The sequence below is a fragment of the Limanda limanda genome, chromosome 8 (assembly GCF_963576545.1).
Source record: "Limanda limanda chromosome 8, fLimLim1.1, whole genome shotgun sequence".
Taxonomy (NCBI): Eukaryota; Metazoa; Chordata; class Actinopteri; order Pleuronectiformes; family Pleuronectidae; genus Limanda; species Limanda limanda.
This window is the reverse complement of record NC_083643.1, coordinates 28970067-28991949: the sequence shown is the minus strand read 5'-3', so window position 1 is coordinate 28991949 and position 21883 is coordinate 28970067. Positions and strand designations below refer to the sequence as shown.

At 39.7% G+C, this 21883-nt stretch overlaps 1 protein-coding gene across 2 annotated transcripts; it reads left to right on the top strand.

Annotated features, from left to right (window-relative positions):
* The first annotated feature begins 14710 nt into the window (after positions 1 to 14710).
* dnajc24 (DnaJ (Hsp40) homolog, subfamily C, member 24) lies at positions 14711 to 21022 on the top strand. Of its 2 annotated transcripts, XM_061076181.1 has the most exons (5): positions 14711 to 14772; positions 16160 to 16263; positions 16799 to 16934; positions 19664 to 19732; positions 20715 to 21022. In XM_061076181.1, the coding sequence occupies exons 2-5, from the start codon at positions 16162 to 16164 to the stop codon at positions 20936 to 20938; spliced, it is 531 nt and encodes a 176-aa protein (XP_060932164.1). In that variant the 5' UTR covers positions 14711 to 14772; positions 16160 to 16161; the 3' UTR covers positions 20939 to 21022. The 2 variants fall into 2 exon arrangements, with proteins under 2 accessions (XP_060932164.1, XP_060932165.1); XM_061076182.1 differs by lacking the exon at positions 19664 to 19732.
* Positions 21023 to 21883: the final 861 nt, after the last annotated feature.

Genomic DNA, 21883 nt, shown 5'->3' with positions numbered 1-21883 from the left:
AAATTCGTGAAAAAAAAAAAAAAAAAAAATTATAAATTTTTTTAAAAATTGCCTAATCAACCAAAGATTTCGCGACCCCCCTGCAGTACCTCCGCGGACCCCCTAGGGCTTGGCGAGAGTGAGAGGGGGAAGATGAGATCAGTCGGTTCTGACTCTGTAGCTCTTGAGAGGCTAAATCCTCTTCTGAAGTAATTTCTATGATAAACGTGGCTCACAAGGCTTGTCTCTCAACTGATGCTCCAGTGCCACCAAGAAATGCAGCGGATAGATAGATAGATAGATAAATAGATAGATAAAATTACGACGTACAAGACTGCTGTTTTCTATATGACCATGAGGGGAGAGTATGGGTCTAATAACTACTTTCTTTCTTTCTTTCTTCCTGACAATGGCTCATCTCTTCTCTGCTCTCTCTTTTTTCTTAGAGCTGTCAGGCTGAATATTCACCTTGGTTACTGAAGCGGACAAATGACACCTTTTAAATCTGTGAGGTGTGTGTGTGTCACATGTAGCGACAGTTTCATAAAGTGCAAATTCCTCTCTTGTTGCAATGGTCTGGAGAGAATATCGTTTACACTTCATTAGGTCTGTGTGTGTGCACGCGCGTGTGTGCGTATGGAGAGAGAAAGAAGAGAGAATGTGTCAATCAGTCTGTGAATGAGTCAAAGTCCTTAGAGCTGTCAGAAAGTTTGTGTATGAAAACACTGGTCCTCGGTGGGAAACGGTCTCTTCATTTATCTTAGCTTACATAACTGCAACACTTCATGAAATAGACAATAGCCGTATCCATCCACATGTAAATACACATTTTGAGGTTTTTCAATAGTAAAGGTTGATAAAAAAAGAAACATTAAAAAAACTTTGTGATGAAAAGTTAGTGCTTTTTTACATACTTACATACATACTTACTTAAATACATTCGAATGTAGTACACAACTCATATGCCAGATCTCCTGTTTCTTCTTCTAGAAAAAAGAGAGTCCGTTTACTGAGATCCTTTCTTTATTTTTATCGTAAATATCCAAAGCAACATTCTAGGTGTATTGATATTCAATTCATTTGAGCCTTTTTTAGCCTTTGATAATGTTCCTTCCCGTCATCTAATGGTTTCTGAAAAATTGCCCTATAGCTGTCTTACTTGCCAAACCCTGGTGTACAGACTATGAGGACAAATCTTAGTGCTGAAACCAAGTTGTCCTTGTCAGCCTTACAGTTTTATGAGAGAAGTGTTGTTTTTTTAGCTGCTGGATTTGCTTTACATGCAGATCTAATGAATCAATTGCCGGGATAATATATTGTAGTAGCTAATTTGTCAGTTATCTGGTAGCTGACGTCACAGAGGCCATGACCAGGCCATGACCATGAAAAATGTAGCTTTTCTTTTCAAAAAGCAAGAGCCTAGAATAAATGTTCCTTAATTCATATTTATATACTATATATTATGTTACAATATTAATATAAACAGCACATTTTCCAAATAAATGTCACTACTAAAATGGGGAATGAATGGGAAATAAAATCAAGAGCAAGACAAGAACCAACAACTCTCAAATCTTCATGCATAAGCCATTGCTTTAGTCCCTACACTTAGAAATTCTGAAAAAATAACCCAGATTTTAATATATCCAAGTCAGACAAATCGTTTAATTTCTGACAATAAATTGAAAGTAATTGTTACAGTTAGTATCATTAAGCAACTGTTCTGCAACTGTAAGCAGCTCTTTACCATTACCCCTTAATAAGAAAGACATAGGTCAATAATAACAATGTTATTTAGTACTAGAGAAATTTTATATAGAAGCAAGGAGCTGGACACTAGACGATTTGTAATCCACTTCATAGCACAAAGTGATCAAACATCAAATTGACATTCTCCGCGTCTCAGCTCTCGGTGTCATGATGATATGAAGGAAGGTCATTCACTCACAGTAACAATATTGAAGTCAGATAAATAATTAGAAAGTTAGACAAAAACTTTTATTTACTGCAGCCCCTTTCAGAGACAGATTAGCAATTAGAGAGAATCACTTTGAAACCACCTCAGTGAGCACAGTGATGAGAGAACTGAGCAGAAAATGACTAGTTGCGGGGACAAGATGCAATAATCTGATGGTCGACAAGTGCTTCATTAGTTTGTTTGTAATCAAACAGTCACTTTGAAGGGGCTGGTAGATTTCGGCCCTTGCCCTTGTTAATAAGCCCTAACTCCAATTTTATTCTTTCAGTGCTCTGCCTTATTTTTTCCAACTCTATTTCTTCCTTCTGCCCACTTTTAAGCGCCAAACTCTTGTTCAAACTGCATCACTAACAGCTCCTTCTGCTGCTCAAAGGTTAGACCAGCCGTCCGCACTACCATTAACACTGACACAGGCATGGGAGCTGGTTCCATTGCGGCCGCCCAAAGCTCTTTCTCCTGTAACACACCTTGTTCAAACAAAGATGACAGCACCACTCTCCTAATCTCCTCCTTACGATTCTTCTCTGCAACCATAATGCCTTATTAGTCAGCTATTTGAACGAGCTCATCCTTCTTACAGCCCTTCACAACTGCCACCAAAGGTACATCAAAAAACCCAGACAAGGAAGCCATAATTACCACCTACCGATACTGCCAGACATGCACTGTAGGCCAACATCCTTAGAGAATTTCCCCCTGACTGCCTAACCAAACTTACTAAAGACTCAGCCCCTGGTCTTCATGTGGTTCTGCAGTGGATAGATTAAGCACAAATCCCATAGGATGTAAAGATACCTGCAAGCAGGTAACCCCACAAATAGACCACACGGATATACCCCCGAGATAGATGTCAAAAGATAACTAACGCACATGGCAATCCCACATCGGGTCACAAACAATTACCAGAGAACACATGGTGTATCTTCCCACAAAACAGGGCAAAAGCAAAGCTCCTTTCAGCCCTGTTAACAAAACACACCTCCAAAACCACCACTCAGTTGGACCAAAGGATCAGCGTGTACGAACACCATGTGGCAGCTGCCACCACATGCACGAACAAACTTTGAACCAGACCACCTTAATGGACGAGCGCCCATATGTCATGAGGCGGCTCTAGTGGCCAGAACAAAAAGCGAGACATGCCTGTGTATCAATTAAAGAATGTTTTATTGGTAACCCAAATCAAAACAAATTACCATGCCAAATCAAGAGTTAACATATGAAATGTGGAAGTCAGTAAAGTAAGTGTTGTAGGGTGTAAAGAAGACATGCTGATAACCTAAAAGAACAGAACCAAACCTGAATGTGAAGGGCCTGGGGAGAGAAGGTGAGGGAAACTGCTTAGGCAGGCAAGACTTATGCAACCTTCACACAATGGGCCACAGGTGCTCCAGATCAGATAAATCTGCCAACTGCAGACAGATATTTAAGTGTGAGTAGGACATAAGGTAAAAACGAACAGTATGACTCTGACTATCGCTCCTGATGTGTGAGCATACAATCTTTCTACTATTCATAGGGTAATCAGTGGGCATACACATGCAAACATAAATTTATCCTGAGGGTGGTGCTAGAGGAAAGATCATGGGGTCATTTAAATCAACAAGGTTCATTATTTGGGATCGTCACAGAAAAGTGCAATTTAGATTTTCATGTTCGCATTTTTACCAGGTAGTTCGAAATTCATTAGGTATCATCCTCCATGGAATATCTAGTGGATTGAAGACATCACAGGGGGGGATTCTTAGAAAAGCAAAAATGATCATCAAATGTATGGAAATAATCCTTCTTTCGATTTCATTCATCTGCGAATATGTGTTATGGACATATTCGCACATCCGACATTTGTGCACCTTCACTTAAACTATCTACAACAAAGTTTACATGGAGTAGTTGGAGATGAGGAGTTTGGCTTTAAAGTTGCTCCTCCTTGTTTGAGTTTCTATGAACTTCAGCTGCACTTGAATTCACACATACAGTACTAACAATTAATACAGTCCATGCTTCAAAACACACACACTTGGAATTAATTCACTGCATGGATGAATACATACACATGCCCCACACTTATGCTTCAACACACACATTGACACGTTACACTGAATCTGAGAACACACTCATGCCAACACACACACACACACACACACACATACTAAAGGACAAACACGTTCACAGATGTGTGACATTACAAAAAAATACTAGGTGACATTACAGGAGAAAAAAACATCAAGGCTTAATTTGCAGAGATGAAGTCATAATGTTTGGTGTTCAGAAAGCTATTTTTGAATACAATTAGGCTCCATATTACACTTTCCAGCTACTGAACTCAGCTCAACTGAAGCACCGCAGTCCTACAAATGAGACATAACTACCCCTTGTAACAGACATTAAAGACATTATGTTTTGAGAATCACTCATTGCCTGTTGTCTTAAAAATGGCTTCATGTAACTTCAAGTAGCAAAACCATGGCTCAAACAACAATAAAGTTGAATGCTCAAAGAATCCTAGAGAAACTGCCGTTAGCTGTCTTTTCCCCACAACGTATAAGTCTGTCTAGCAGAAAATGTTTGTTGTTTATTTTCAGATTAGTTTAATTTTACTAGACATTTACTAAACGTATAACTCAGTTGAGGAACCATGTCAATGCGGCTTGCAGCGTTTAGTTATCATTCGTGACATTACATATATAAATCTGTGTGACATTGTTAAGAAATTTGTAATAACACTATACCAAGAATAGACATTTTCTCAACCTGACTTCACTAGTTTACCTGCTTTCCTCCGCTCTTTTTTTTCTTGAGTTTCCGTGTTGTTCTCCCCTCCCTTGTGTTTCTTATGTGTCCTTTGTTTCTCTCTCTCTGACAAGTTCAGGTCTGAACACAACCCAACGCATTCTTGATGTGACCTGAGATCTGATCACAAGGAAGTGGACGCATGTTGCCACACTTCTCTTGCTGTGTAAATGCAAATCTGTCCTGTGCTTCAGGAACACCTACTAAGCGGACATCTGATCTGCTGCATTATGAAACTATTCTTTATGCTTATCAGCGACAATACATTGATTTGTTTGTACCCAGCGCCACAAATTCTGTCCAACACACATTGATTGATTATTTTGGTAAATTGGTAAAAACTTTCTTAACTGCGCACATTCATTTACAAGACGCATTTTACTGCTAAGTGTAAACAGATCCCTCAGGACGGATGTTATTACCAGCTCTTCACTTTTCACCATATTGTCCATGGTACATGCTTTGGCCATTTTATGCCTCCACGCTGGAGAAAGCCAGTGGCTGGAGGCATTATGTTTTTGGGTTGTTTGTCCATCCATCTGTCCATCCTTTCCTTTCTCGTAAACACAATATCTCAAGAATACCAGAAGGGAATTTCTTTAAATTTGGTAAAAATATTCACTTGGACTCAAGAATGAACTGAACAAAGTATATTGATGTTTTTCTTTATTTTGATATGTTAAGATTGGCTTGAAAGAATCTCATAAAATGTTGTACAAACATTCAAGTGGAGTCAAAAATGAACTGATAACATTTTGGTGGTCAAATGTAGAAAGGTCACATGACCTTGCTTTGTTTGAATTCAAAATATCAGTCATGCCCAAAGGGCATTTCATCACATCTGGCACAACCATTCACTTGGATTCAAGGGTGACTAACCCTAACCCTTTTACAAATCATACCATATAGTTAACAAGCTCTAACAAGCTTATTGAATCTACCGGCTAATCTTGAAATGGCAAAGAGAGAAAATTAAGATTTGAAGAGCTATGAGAGCCAAAGAGAGCTAGACTTGGTGCACCAAACTAGAACTAGGAAAATATCCAACTTTAGCCTCACATTAAATTAAATGTTTAAAAAATGGTTCACATGTATTCACATTCCTTTATTGTGAAGTTTTACAATTTGAAACATGTACAATGAGCTACACAAGTGTAACAACAGGCTAACATAGTTGGCAGGCACTCTGTGTTCGGAAGTGGGCCAACACTTTATTTAGGAAGCAGCTGACTGGGAACTTCTGTTGACCAGCTGTGTTTCTCTGGCTCAGTGTCACTGCGACACACACACACATGCACAGACAGTCTCTTGCTGGTTCAGCAGCTTAAATCAGTGAAGTGTTTCAGAGCACAGTAAGATGCGACCCATCATCAATCACACACACACACACGCAAGTGAAGCAGGTGGCGGGCAGACAGTGTGTGTGTGTGTGTGCATGGCACTGAGCTGAGGTGAAGATGAGATGAGGTATTTTTCCACTTCAGTGTGTTTCCATGCACTGGTAGTCTGCAGTCACCTGCATTTACAGTTTAGTTTGTGCGTAGTTGAGTTGAGGTGGGCTTTGTGAGTCAGGGTGGACTCAGCAGTGTAGGGAAAGGTTAGGCAGCACACAGCATGTTTGGCTGTCCATTGCATCATATATATATCAGCTTGTAGCTGAGATATGAAAGTGCCAAAAGCAGTGGCGTGTAGTGACTTTTACACGTAGACAAGCAGAGCAGTGAAGTGGGGTCCTCAAATGTCTATGAAATACCAAGGGGGTATTATCTTATAACTGTGAGGTGGATCTATGCAGCTTTGAACACTAAGTAACAACAATAAGAGGGGTCTCTCACCGGAAGTGTGTGACATTGGTGCTGAGTCAGTCCTTTCATATGGGTTGAAAGATACTGAAGCTGTAGTGAGTAAATTAATGAATTATCATGAAACTTATATAGATATTTCAATGCTAGTTCACAGCCAAACCGCTAACTTCTAATTCTCTGCTTCAGTCACTAGTATCATGTCACCCCCCAGCACCTTCTCTTGGTACCCGCTGCCTGCTCGCAACGCAAAATCAGCTCAAATTGTGTAACAATATTCTTGCAAACTTCCAGCAGGTCTTCATATGCTCATTTATCTGTGACTGCTCCTCACCACTGAGGAAGAAAAGACTGTTGTAGTAATTTTCTAATGTGCGAGTAGTTTCCACACTTTGCATACATAAAATAATGAGCGCACTATACCTGATCTCGAAAAGGGCACAAGTGGAGTCAGCTTGACAATAACTTTTTCTCTGTCTTTCTGTATAGCCAGTTGTGTGCATGTGTGTGTGGAGAACTGTGTCTAACTACATCTCAATCTGTGTTTGAATCAGATTTTTAAATGTTTAAAAAAATCTGCAAATGTGTGCTGACATTTGTGAATATGTAGTTATCTGCAAATGTGTATTTAGAAATTCTGTGTATGTAATCAGATTTGTAAACATGTTAAAAATCTATTAATGTATCATGAGATTTGTATGTAAGTGTATGGAGATGATATGTAGATAAATCGGTGAGTTTGCATAGATCTGTGAATGTGTGATTTAAATGTGTGCAATGATATTCGTGTCTAAAAAGACTAGGTTTTGTTTCAAGACCTGAAAATACAGATATGTTATCACTTACAGCTCAAGTGGGCCTCACAGTTGGCTGTCATCTAACATGTGAGTTTTGCTAAACTTATGCTGTGGCAGATATGCAAATGCATGTGGGGTTAGGAATGTGCGATTGGATCACAATCAGTCCTCATTGTATCTTGAGTGCATTTATACCTCTACTGCCACATTTTACCCCACTGTCTTTTGAATTTCATGCTGTGACAGTTAATCATCCGGTACAATTAACAATTGTTGTTCTCTACAGTTCACCAGGTCCTTTGGGAGATTTCTTGGAAGAATTAGACGTCCTCCTTACTATACCGACATCCCAGAAAATGGCCCTCCACTTGTCTTTCTGGGTGACCTCAACATCCAGACAGAAAAGCCCTATTACTTTTACTTTCTTCCTTTGCTCGCTCACTCAGTCCTTCCCATCCTACTCTCAAAGCTGGTAACCACCTTGACTATATTTTCACCAAAATTGTTCTATATCTAACCTCACTGTAACACCACTCTCTCCAACTCTCACAAACTGACAACCCTAACATATCAACAGACTCTTTACCTGTCTGTCGCAACATTATCCCCCTCTCTCCTTCCTCTCTGGCCTCCTCTATTTTATCAGCCATCCCTTCAACTGACTCTTTCTCAGTCCTCCCCAGCTTCGTGGTTGTCTGACTTGGTGTGCGCCGACAGAGCCACTATGTGAGAATCAGAAAGGAAATGGCGAAAATCTCTCCTTTTTCTCTGCCTCTATTTCTGCAGCCATAAGCTCTTTCTACCAAACTAAATATTCAAGCCTCATTTTCAAACCCCCAAAAGCTGTTCTCTTTTCCAACCTCCTTGACCCCCCAGTCCCCCTTCTTCTTCCACCCTTCTACCAAGCAAATTTGTCAACTACTTAACAAAAAATATTGATAACATACGCTCCTCATGTTTCAAATCCACATACTGTAATTCAATTTCCATCAACTTCATCTTCATCCCCTTTGCTTTCCTCTTTCACCCCCCTGTCTCATAAGTTCATATACTGGTAACCTCCGCCTGCCCTACCACCTGCCACCTTGACCCCATCCCTTCTCACTTCTCCAGTCTATTGCTCCCGACCTTCTTGCTTTTCTCACCTATCTTATCAACACTTCCCTGTCAACTGGCTGTTTCACTAACTCTCTGAAGGAGGCAAGAGTAAAACCTCTCCTGAAGAAACCCACCCTCATCCCATCTGAAGTAAACAACTACAGACCTGTCTCTTCTTCCCTTTTTTCCCAAAGCATTCAAACGGGTTATCTTTAATCAACTCTCCTCCTTCCCCGGAACAACTTTCTTGATCCACACCAGTCTGGTTTCAAGGCAGGCCACTTAACTGAGACTTCCATCCTTGCTGTCTCTGAGCAACTTCACACTGCTATAGCAGCCTCTCTCTCCTCTGTCCTCATCCTTCTAGACCTCTCTGCGTTGTCATTCACTCATATTAATTTTCCTATCACAGCTACGCTGATGACATACAACTAATCTTCTCTTTTCTCCAATCTGAAATACAGGTAGCAGCACAAATCTCTGCCTGTCTGACTGACATCGCTCATTGGATGTCTGCACACCACCTGAAAATTAACCTTGACAAGACTGAACTACTTTTACTTCCAGGGAAAGGCTCTCCCACCCATGACCTGACTATTAACTTTGACAACTACATGTTAACCCCCACTCAGACTGCTAGGAACAGGGGTGTGACACTCAATAGTAAACTTTCCGTTAATTCCAACATTACTGCAACAACCTGTTCCTGAGATGCATGCTGCACAACATCAGAAGAATACATCCCCTTCTCACTGAGAAGGTTCTGGTCCATGGCTCTGGTCATCTCACGCCTAGACTACTGCAACTCCCTCCTAGCACGTCTACCTGCTAGTGCCAACCGACCACTGAAGCTCATCCAGAAGGCAGCAGCTCAATTGGTCTTTAACCTAAATTCACTCACACTGCTCCGCTCCTCCGCTCCCTTCACTGGTTACCAGTGGCTGTCCGCATTCGTTTCAAAATACTAGAGCTTGTGTACCTCGCTGCGAAACAGATAGGGTCCAGTCTACATCCAGGACATGTTTAAACGTTAAACCCCAGCCCTGTTCACTCCGTTCTGCATCTGCCAATCGGCTCCCTCACTGCGAGCTAAATGCTCAACAAAATCATGACTGTTTGCTGTCCTGGCTCCTAAGTGGTGGAACCAGCTCCCCGTTGACATTACGACAGCATAACATCTACACATCTTCCGTCGCAAACACAAAGACACATCTCTTCTGACTATACTATAAAATAAAAATAAACACAATATTTAGTAGCACTTATTTTGCTTGTTTGGCTTTCTTCAAGGAAATTGTAATTGCTCGATTCTTGTTGTTCAGGTTTTGTACTCTCATGGTTGAATGCACTTATTGTAAGTTGCTTTGTATTAAAGCGTCAGCTAAATGAAACGTAATGTAATGGTCAAGCTCTATCAAATTTAATTAGATCAGCCAAAAGGTATATTAATGCAGGTGAAAATGGTCTAAAAGTCCAACAACGATCTATCAATGCACTTAACCCCTACCCCTAGCCCTAACCCTAATCCACAACATTTCCTTGACTTTCTGAAAACTATTTGACAGGTAAATCCAAAAGTGGAAACATACAAAGAGAATGGGACAAAACTTGAAGCTCAATTTAAATCAATTTTATGTGGCGAGTTAAAAGTCATTAACGGAAGTAATGAATCAAACAACTGAGATCCCTTCGTCCCATAGCCATGCTGCTTACGAGACTAAAAATCAGGTCACCCCTGGGTTTTTCCCTCTGCTTTGTAATACTTAGGAATCCAGATATGTTCAGACCTCTGAGCCTTTTTGTCCAACACAACAATTTTAAATGAAGCAGTATTAACTTAATAAGTTTGTGATTGGTGTGCATTTGTTTCTATTAATAGACAATAACAGCAACAGTGCATTCAGTTAACAAGAGAGCTCTTCATGTAGTTGTTTTTTAAAATGTTGATGATTATTATTTTAGTTAACACCTTTCTAATGAGCAGCTGTTCTCCATGTGCTGTGGATGTGTGTGTGTATTTGTTTGTGTAGTCGGACGAGGTGCAGAGAAGGAATCGAACGTGTGGGTCAGTGATTCTGTCTGACTGACATGCTGTAGCTGCATGCATTGTTCTGCTTGTTTATCACATTTTTATTGTCTTTTGTAATTAACCACAGTTTTGTGATCACAAGCAGGTAGACGGGCATGTGTGTGTGTGTGTGTGTGTGTGTGTGTGTGTGTGTGTTGGTTTCGTCTTTGCCTGGTTGTTCTTTTCTGTCTTAATGAGCCAGAGATTGCTGTTATTAACTTCAGTGTGTTTTCTTGAGCTCACACATTTCTAATGAACAGCTGCTCTACATCTGAGAGTGCTAGTCAGCAGTCACGCATAGCTACATGCATGCATGCACGCACACATAGGTGCTGGACTCTTTTTGGACATTTAAATATTTTTATTTGTTTCATTCAATACAAATTAGTATTATATATATATATATATAGATCCTTACTGTTAATGTTGCTGATCCTGTAACAGGGCCATGCGGGCACTGCACTGAGCTGTGTACCAATTTATTCCACCACCATTTCTCCAAACCGTCCGACTTGTTGCTGATTATGCTGTCAATGTCGTCGTTGGTGATACGATCTGTGTATGAAATGCCCATGACTTGCTTGGATTTTCTTTTATAAATCCGCTGTCAGGTTATACATCTCAGAAGCATATCAAAAAACGAAAATACAATGACAAGCATGAGCTTTAATTTGACTTTGAGTCTGATGCTTTGGTCATGGAACAAAGGTATTGATGGTAATTCCCGGATGTGGACTGATACAGAATTCCAAGCTTCCTCTCCTTTAATTGAGGAGGAAGATTGACTGAAAGCGATGACGTAGGTTCCTCTTCTGACTCCTCTTGTTATCTGATTTATATTTTCTTGCTGCCCAACAAAATCACTGAGTGGAGGAGGAGCCAGGCCATGAATAATTCTGTAGATAAGACAAAGTGTTTGCATACTACATTAGGTTTTCCTTGCTCAGAAATTTATACCAACTTCACTCTTTATCACACTCCCAAATATATTAAACCCAAGGCTGTCTTTCACCAGGAAGTATTTGAAGGAGCAGATCCCTGGAGATTCGACCATACACATTACTTTATGCTCATATGTATTTCTACTTATTTATTGATATTACTATTTATAGTAGTGTTTAATTTTTGACACATCTCTTCTTCTTTCCTGTAGTGCAAAGCAATTACCCTTCAGGCAATCAGGTATATCAGAAATCACTGCCAATAATCAATTTTCCTTGTCCACACAACTTGCCTTTTTAATTTTGCTACCAACCTTCTGTGATTTCTATGCAGAAGGATGAGATTAAGCTGATCTCTGCCAGTGCCTCAGTTTTCTAGAGGGAAGGTCACAGTGCTCGCCACACCTATTAAAGCTGTTTGTATTTTACATTAAGGATTCTGTAATGGCTTTCACATGATTTATCCAAGTCTTGAAGTGCTCTGCCTCTAAATGCAGTCTCCAAATGAGCACAGAGTTAGGTCAACACCTTTGACACAGTGTCAGCTTCGTAAAGACAGGGTTCATTTCTGGGTAGTTAAGCCAAACTTTATCACACAATATAAATCTTTGTAATTAATAAAGTGATAACCACAGCCCCCTTTTGTTACACTGAATATTTTGTCACATGGCTAATTGAGCCTTAATTTCCACAAAACGAAGAAATAATGAACTGCACAACAATGTCAGTCACCCCTTGTCTATCTTGTCCTCCCCCTCCACTAGTGATCTGGAGCTGTAAGTGAGTGACAGACAGGAAGTCAGATCATAAAGGTGTCAATTTGTCACCTCATCTATTCTGTTCCCATTTCAATTAACAGATCTATGCTATTCAGTATTGTCAAGGCAGATTTCCCAGCATGTGGTCCTGTGCTGCTCTTTCCTGTGCTGCTCTTTCCTGGCTGCTATTTCTCAGGTTTGGCAGTGCAATTCAACACTATGATCATAGCTGGCATACTGGTAAAGGTCAGGGTGAAAGCCGAGATCATAGTTAGAATATATTCAAATCTCATGTTATCCATCCATTGTTTTCCCAGAAAAAACAATGGTTTTGTTGCAATCTTGCCATTGTTTGATTTGGACAAAGTTAGAATGTACATGACTCGGATAGAAAGATATAGATAGATAAATATACTTTATTGATCAAAATGTTTTTGAAATTATTGTATCCCAGCAGCATGTCAAGGGCAATGCACATAGAACAATGAACAAAAAGTCAAATGCAAAAGATGATTAAAGAGACAAGCATGCACAATTACAGTAGTTGTTTTAGAAAATTACTAAATAAAATAAATATAACTAAAAGATGTGCAGTCAAAAATTAATATGAATATAGTATGTGCAAAAATTTCAGTTATTGCAGGAATAATCAGATAGTTTTGGTGTGGACAGAAATTATAGGCCTCATGGTTTTGAATATTCACCTTTTGACAGAAGTGAGAAGTTGTACAGTCCTATTGCTGTGGACAGGAAAGATTTCCTGTATCTGTGCTTGCAGCAGGCGGAGCTGAAACAGTCTGTTGGAGAAAGTGCTCCGCTGTCTGTCCACTAGGTGGTGGAGAGGGTGCTCGTGATTGTCGATAATGGAGTACTGTTTGTACAGTGCCCTCTTCTCCACCACCACTTCATAAGAGTCTGGTTTGCAGCCAATGACGGAGCCAGCCTTCTTAATCAGCTTGTCACAGTAAGTCTGTTGGTGTCACCGGCTCCAATGCTGCTCCACCGCAGACCATAGCAAAGTACAGTGCACTGGCTACAACAGACTGATAGAAGATTTCCAACATCTTGCTGCACTCGTTGAAAGATCTCAGCTTCCGCACGAAATAGATGACAAACATTATGTGGTCCTGATGCTAAATGAGTACAAATGTTTAAACTTAATAGTAGTGTTTTTTGGATCAGTTTACCGTTGGAAGATAAAGCTCTTATATGTGAAGTAGCCTAAAAAGAATAGCTTGTCAATATGAAGATAGAAATGTTAATGACCACTCTTACAAAACTCCCAGTCTCCATACATCAAAATATTCATCTTGTCCGTTAAATCCTTAAAACAGTCCTGTATGATTCCTCATACTTGAGTTTCCAGTAAAAACACTGAATTGGAGCTGGGACTGGTACATATTTACAATAGTAAATAGATTTACAGTAACAGCCCAACATGCCATGACAACAACCTACTTCCTGTTGTAGTGATTGTCTCACCACCGCTTTCGCCTGTGGATTTAATCGATAATTTGGACAGGGATGCAACACAAGAAGACAAAGTGGTCAAATCCTTTGTGGGTGTGTTGCCATATATGTTGAGTTGAGACCTAGAGCCAGCGGTGCATTTTCAGTGGCTGCAAAATAAGCATGTGCCCCTGAGCGCACAATGAGTCATCAAATATTTGAAACTGGTTTACAGGAAGAAAAAATAAACACATATGATGAAATTGGTTTTTGACATTTTGGCAAAGGAAAATTAACAAATAACACATCTTGATTTAAACATAATGTCAACTATTTTCATGAGACTACTGGCTTTTCTTTGTTTTAATTTTCAAAAAAACAAACCAAATAAAAAATCAGGGCCTCCTGTAGTTTTACAAATTGTTAGAGGCACTTACCCCAAAATATGAGATTTTGAGGATATAGTCATTATATTAGTCATCATTTTCATCTATGTGGTATAATGCATTAATATCAGAAGATCTGTCTATCCCCAGTGTGGAAATGAGGAATGTGAAACATCTTGTTATACTTTAGTGTAGAATCTTTTTTCACATCAGCATCATACCTCAAGTATCAGGACTGTGGATGGATTGTGCAAGAACTGTGTTCTTTGATGAAAGAACCACAGGGGCTTTGAGGAAAATGCCTCACAGTGACATGTAGTGGTCGACTGTGGGGTTATTATTGCTTACATCTGAGTGATAGTCAAAGGGGGTCCTTAGTTTCTCAACAAACAATGAGATTGGTTCAACATGTTCAATCCAGGAGTAGTTCAATTTACAAGCTTGGGCTCTCCTTGCTGCTTAAGTTTTTTTTCTTGTATGACTTTTTTCTTATTGAATACTGAATTTACTCTCATAATATTATGACTTTCTTTCTCAATAAATTGAAACCTTATTCTCGAAATGTCCGATTTCTTTCTCCAATATTTCCCTAATTCTCGGTCGAACTTTTATTCCAAAGAGGACAAGAAAAATCAACAGGAAGTCGTCTGCTGCGGAACTCCAGTAACACAGCTTGTTTCTAAGGGGACTCATAATAGAGTTGCACACACTATGGTATCTCAGGTGAGAGACGTGTTTTTGAGTTAAGTGAGACTCTGAGCAGAGAAAGATGAAGACATGATGAAACATGTCTACGTCACTATTGAACGTCATAGTACCCCGGAACGTTAAGCGGAGGGCTCATAAGTTCACGGTCGTAGACTTAATACTTTCGGCATTTTCCTATTGTGATTTATGCAAAGGACGGCAACTAACAGTTATTATGTCCATCTGTTGACCTTCTTGTGAAATTAAAACAGTATTAAGTATTTATTTAACTAGATACTGAGCCCCAGCTTGTCCCTGGCGGCCGTGCTGACAGCATGTGATGGTCTGTCAACATATATGTATCGCAAAGGACAGCTTGAACTGTGATAAATTGTTTCCTTGCAGATTCATATATTTTGCCAATCAGATGGAGCCCTGATGCCTTAGGTCATAAATCAAAGATATTCAGATATCTTACGGGGTTTACCGTCGAGGAATCAGTGTCGATAGAAGAGAATAGAGAGAGAAAGAGAGAAAGAGAATCGCGAGGCGGCTCCATCAAATCTCGCTGCGCCTCCTCCCGACCAAATTGTATGTGGAAACTTCTAGTGATCACGTTTGTCTCATGTCAAAATCAGCCCTATGAGCGTTTAAATATAACATCGTTCATTTCAGAAGCTTCTATCACAGGAACTGACTTAGAAGTTGTATATGATTGTGTTTCATAACAGTGATTCACATTCATTAATGATAATAACAATAATAACAACAACACATTTATTTGTATAGCCCTTGTAACAAAGACATTACATACGATTAGAAAGAAGATAAAAGTGAATAACTGTAAATATAGGATCCTGGTCATAATCAAACATTCAGCAGTTTTGTAAATGTGGGTTTAGTTTTGAGTCGTTTTTTCACTCAATGAAGAAGAAATGAGAAATCTAGAAATTTTTATTGTTTTGTATATGAGACACATTGAAGGAGTGTAAAATGACCAAGTGATGCCTCTTGATATGTAACTTAAGGGGCTTTCAGATATGCACTGATTTGTGTGTCGGATTTTTTGCTGTTGTGTACAAGCATTTGTGAAAAGCAAACTGACCTGAGAAGGTCTGGACCAAAGTCTCTGGAGTTCTTGTGCATGTTATGTCTGAAAACAGCTTTAGATATTAGATCTCATGATTGTCTCTACTTTAAAGTCATTTGAAGTTCTGCCATTTACAAATACTTTGTGTTTTAAAGGAGTGCATTTATAGTGGCCAATGACCTTTGTACCCTGCACTGATCAGGCAGGTTTTAAACAGATGGTTGTCACTTTATATATGCACCACAAGCAGCTGTCAACCCTGTGATGCATAAGCTCGGTCAGCAGAGCTTTGTGTTGATGCATTAGTGTGATGTTAGTGTTGTCCTTGAGCAGGGATGTGTGAAGCAGAAAAGAAGGACCTGTATGCTGTCCTGGGAGCCGGCCCCTCAGACTCAGTCCAGCAGCTCAGACACAGATACCAGCAGCTGGCCTTACAGGTAAACAACCACGCACCTGTCTGGCTGCCTGATAGTAAAAAGCACCTGCTGCTACATACTAGTGTTTCTACAGTGTCTGAATCAATCATATAAAAGGAACAGACGCAGTCCAAGCTAAGCCCAAACACAAGTCACATCTGACTAATGAAAAAGAAGAATCAGCTACTGTTGAAATGTGAAAAATTAGTTGGTTTTTTTACCCAAATTCTTATATATTTCTCAAGTATTTCCTAATAGAGCGCACGCACGCACGCACACACACACACACACACACACACACACACACACACACACACACACACACACACACACACACACACATCTATCCTGTTCACAGTAGCTATAAAGACATAATTACATGGTAAAATATTAGAAACTAAAATCCAACAACGTCTGTGTTCAGCGTTAAAACACATTCTGAATTTCAGCTGTAGCTAATGAGCCATCAGTAGCCACAAGTTTGAACAATCAAGTCAGTTTCAAAATTACAGCCTTTTTAGTATGAATGTTTGTGTGTATGTGCGTATGTGTACAGTACCACCCAGACCGTCTTAGGGGTGAGTGTTCTTCAGAAGCTGAGTCTGGTGCAAAGAAGTTTCTGGAAGTTGATGCAGCCTGGAGGATCCTCAGCGACGAGGCCACCAGGAGACGTTATGACCTGCAGAGGAGAGGTAGGAAGTCATGATTCACTGGGATAATGCATGGGAAATATATATGAATAATACCCAGAGAATCTTGGTGCTAATGCAGACACACAGTACAGTAGGCGGACAACCTACCTTATGAAGGTATACTGCACTAAAATTCTAGCTGGGTATGATAATAGTGCCTATACAAATCTTTGATTGATTTTATACAAATATTTGATTCATTTATGCACCAGCTTACAATAGATTACTTTGAGAAATACTATATGTTATATAAACATATATGTTGTCCCACAGACCATTTATCTAAATTTAAGAAAAACTAAAAAGACAATATTAAACACTTCAAATCTGTTGTGTTGGGAAGTCCCACTGCAAATGTAAATAAAAATTGTATAAAACAAAAAAAATGTTCTAACTTGATCAGGGCAGCGTTAGTTGGGATGTGAAAAGTTTTAAATTTAAAACAAAATCTGGGTGTGTGGTGTTAGACCTCTAGTCTGCTCCTCATCTCTGTTGCACAGTCCAGGCTACATTAGTCTCAACTAGCATAACACACAGACCAGTTGTATGATATACAAATACTTCATGTATAATAAGAAAAGTTCATCATATAGCACTTAACTAAAAAAAGTTACAAACTGCTAAACAGAAACAGATTGGGTAATCAGAAGAGAGCAGTTATGTCAAGAGAGATGATCCAACGATCAAGGATCCTGCTGATAAAAAAACTGAAAGAAATAAAATATGTTTTTGTTTTCCATTGGTTTATATGAGTACATTTTCCCTGAAAGCTTCGGCCTCTTCTTCATTTATCCTATTTCAAATTATCACTAGTGCAGCTGCAATTATTCATCATGCTAATTAAAACCCAGGCCTAGTTAACACTAATTATTCATGGGTCAAAGTCATTATCACTGTCAGACTGTACAACTTGATAATGACTCTTCCCTCAGGAGTGATCTGTGAAAAATAAGTCTGTGAACAAAAATATATTAAAGTCTTGTGGCTGATAAGCCATTTCACTTCCTGTTCCAAATCTTTACTTTTTATTTGTCCTGGGTAGGGATGGGCATAATTAATCGACGATCGATTAATTGATCATTAAGAATTTCCTCGATGAAATAATGTTTTCATCGATTAATTGGGTAATTACACATTTGACCACGGGGGGCAGTGTTTGAAAAAAACGCCACAGACCTACTCAGTTACCTGCGAGTTACCGTGTTACCATTTCCAAAGTAAACACGAAGAAGTCACGGCGAAGTTTAGCTTGGGACCATTTAGAATTAAACAATGACTTGGTTCACTGCAAACACTGCGAAGCTGTGTTTAAGTACAACTCGGCCACGACTCAAATGATGTACCACTTGAAGAACGCACGTCCGACCCTGGTTAATGGCGGAGCATCCTGCTCTCGGTCTCACTCTCAACCTAGCATCAACTCGGTGTTAGCACGGGGGATCTGCGATGCACAACGAGCAGAGAATAAGGTTCCCCAGGCTAGCCCAGTTAGCACGGAGCTACCTGTGTATCACGGCGACGTCAGTCCTCTGTTTCAGCGGCTGGACTGACGGTCACCAGGCTGCGTTCGCGTCTGACTCCAGAGCATGTTAACATGTCATCTTTCTCAACACAAGTCAGTAGGCTGGTGCTGAAGTTGTATGTGAGTTACTAGTTATTTTTATGAAGCTTTCTCGACTCGGTGCCTTGTTTGATCGTTTTGAGTTACATGTGGCAAAACCTGTCAGACCTAAGTATTATATATTTGTGGTTAAGTTATTGTTTAACATGCTTGTTTTTTATATTATTAGTGTTTAGTAGCACCGGCTTCTAGCTGTCGGCTCCGCTGCTTGAGGTTACGGCAGCGCATATTTTGTTCATCTTGTAATAAAGATCTGAATGAGGAAACACGTTTTTTTTTTTTTTTTTTCACTGCATTTTTATATAGCCTATAACTAGTGAATTTTTGAATATAAAAATATTAATGATTACTCGAAAATTCGTCATTAAATCTCCCGACGATCGATTAAGACAATTTAATCGAATGCCCATCCCTAGTCCTGGGTTAACCTGACCTCTCATCTAACATCAGCTGGGATTGGCACCAGCCCTGTGCAACCCTAGCCCACAACGGAATAGTTGGAGGGTGGGAGGGAGGGAAGGAGGGAGGGAGGGATTGATATAGTTTGCCATACACTTACATACAGCAAGTCGCATTCCGAAATTATTATTTTAGAATCATACATTTTATGTTAACCTAACAAAGGAGCCTTTGTGCCTAAATCTAAGCAAACCATGATGGTTCCATAAGCTTAACCACGTTTATTATTGTAACCCTTACAAGGAATGTCCAGTAAGCTTGCTGCCAGTTTAGTGGGAGATGTTCTTCAAAAGAATCACACCTTTACCTTTTTAACACAGTCACTATTCAAGATTTTGATGTAATGTTTCATCAAATTGTGAAATGTGCTTTTGAAAACAATGTTGAGGCTGCTTTTGATATCATAGAGCAAGATGTGAAACCGTCAGTAACTGCAGTTTTTAAGAGTTGATGCTCTGTTGTGGTCCTGCCTCATCTAGACTATGAATTAGAAAAGTATATATATAATAATATATCAAAAATGTATCGCCATCGCAATATTAAACAACATTATCGCATATCGCATGATTTCTTAATATTGTGCAGGCCTAAAAGACACAAGTGTTCACAGAAGTTGCTGTTATAATAATGCTGAATCAATGCTCTTCAGCTCAGGAATTGAAACAGGATTGGCCTGTAGACTCTACAGTCCGTCTTGAGGAAATGACCTGGGACCAGGGTAAACGCACACACCACATACACACACACAAATCTCGAATCTTTTTGTATAAACCTCAAAATAACCTCTAAGTTTGAGATGTATATCAGTTGCAGCTGACTCCAGAGTGTTCACTATTCTCAACCTCCTTGGTATAAGGTCAGCCTTTGACACCATTTTCCCATAGTATTCTATTCTATGTTGTAACCGACTGTAAATATGTGGCTGGTCTTCTATAGCAACGTGACTTTCAGCTGTGTTTACAGCCAGAGATTGATAGGCCTGGTCTTGTGTCACTCAAAGTCCAGTCAGCCAATCAGAGGAGGGGCTCAAGAGGCAGGCGAAAACAGCCTGTTCTGTGTGCAGCTCCAGAGAGAGGCAGAATAGAGGACATGGAAATACACATTTCAGCAGTTTTTCGACTTAAAACCACTGATATATCATCTTAGGGGTACTAATACCTCAAATTAAATCCCAGAAAGTAGTAAAATATGGGGATTTTAACACACCTCAGAGTCCGGAGAAGAACAGGGAGTCCTGACTGTTACAAATTGTCTCCCCAGTCGCCAGCCCTCGACCACACTGACTTTTTATGGGGACACTGCAGGGATCCTGGGGGGATATCATACTGGGATAGCATGGGTTACCAGTTTGTGCACAAAGCAGTGGAGTCCATGACAGCTCATGAATAAGATAATGTGTAAGTCATTTTCAAAGATTTGACTTTACATTGTTACGCTGATATGATCAATTGTAATGACAGAAATTAGTATTAGATTCACTTGAATGAGAAGGTAGTCTCAGGCTTTTGGATGTAAACTCAAATAATTGTTATAAAATGTAATGGTTTTAAATAAGAAATGGATTAAGGCAAATCTCATTTACTGGATTTCAGTCTTCAAAGAACATAATAATCATAATACCTGTAAATGTGCATGCTCAATTTCTGACTCGAGAAGGTGAATCTATAGTTTTCCATCTAAAATGGGATCATGTTTTTCAGATGAGTGTGCGTACACATACTGTTGTCGCTGTGGAGGAGCATTCAGCGTGTCCGAGGAGGAGGTGGAGGAGGAGACGCAGAAGAGGCAGCAGGATGAGGACGCGGAGGGAACGGGAGATGGACGGCACAGAGGAGTCGTTGTCTGCTGTGATACATGTTCCCTCAGTGTGGACGTCACATGGTCATTACATAGAATGACTCCAACGTCAAAGAGACACAAATAAGTGAACTGTTTAACTGTTCAACATCTCAGATTTCATGTTCATCACTGGCAACGGGGCACCAATAAACAGTGTACTGAAAACAAACTAGTGTTTATGGCCATGCTTCTCTTTTTATACAGTAGGTTCAGCAGGGGTGGCTGAGGGCTGGTGATATAACTGGCCTGGTACTATAGCATAAGACAGCAGTGTTTGCCTGCTGAATGTCAATGTTCCACATTTTATAAATATCATACATTTATATAAATAATGTAAATATAAATACAGACGATTTCTATGTGTAAATATCTCATAAAGCAAAAACAAAAAAAATCAAAAAGCATTCCAAAAACAGGTACTTACATTTCTCATAGTACACTACAGTGAATTTGATCAGGTATTTCTCTAAAGGCTATTGATATTATTTTATTCAGGATCTAATGGATGTTGTTGGAGGACCAGAAATACCATCATGGGGATTGTTCATGGGTAATGTGATGCCAAAGCAGTAAGAGGGTGATTGTCTATCCTGTGAGATTTTACTCAGTCACCGTGAGGGGTGTCTAGACTCTGGGGTCCTCACTACATGTTCAAACCTGCCTGCAAGCTGGCATGATGCTGCTGAGCATACCTGATGCTGCTCATCAACCACATCTCACACACAGATAACCACCAGCTTTCTGTCTGTTCAAACCCAGGAGCACAGTTAAACAGATGTAAGTACATTGATAAAACTGTATGTGCTCTATTGTACCCATTAATTCAGTAATTAAAATCACTTGATATTCTAGTGTCAGACAGGAGGATAAAACTTTTTAAAATGCAGATACATTGGTATTTGGTCCGATACAATTTATGGTTCACAGCCTGGGGTTTTCATATCAGGATATTTGTGATTAAATGAATGGAGCACCCTCAGTCAGCCCTCATAGAACATTTCTGCATCCCATATGCAGTTTAGGCAGTAGC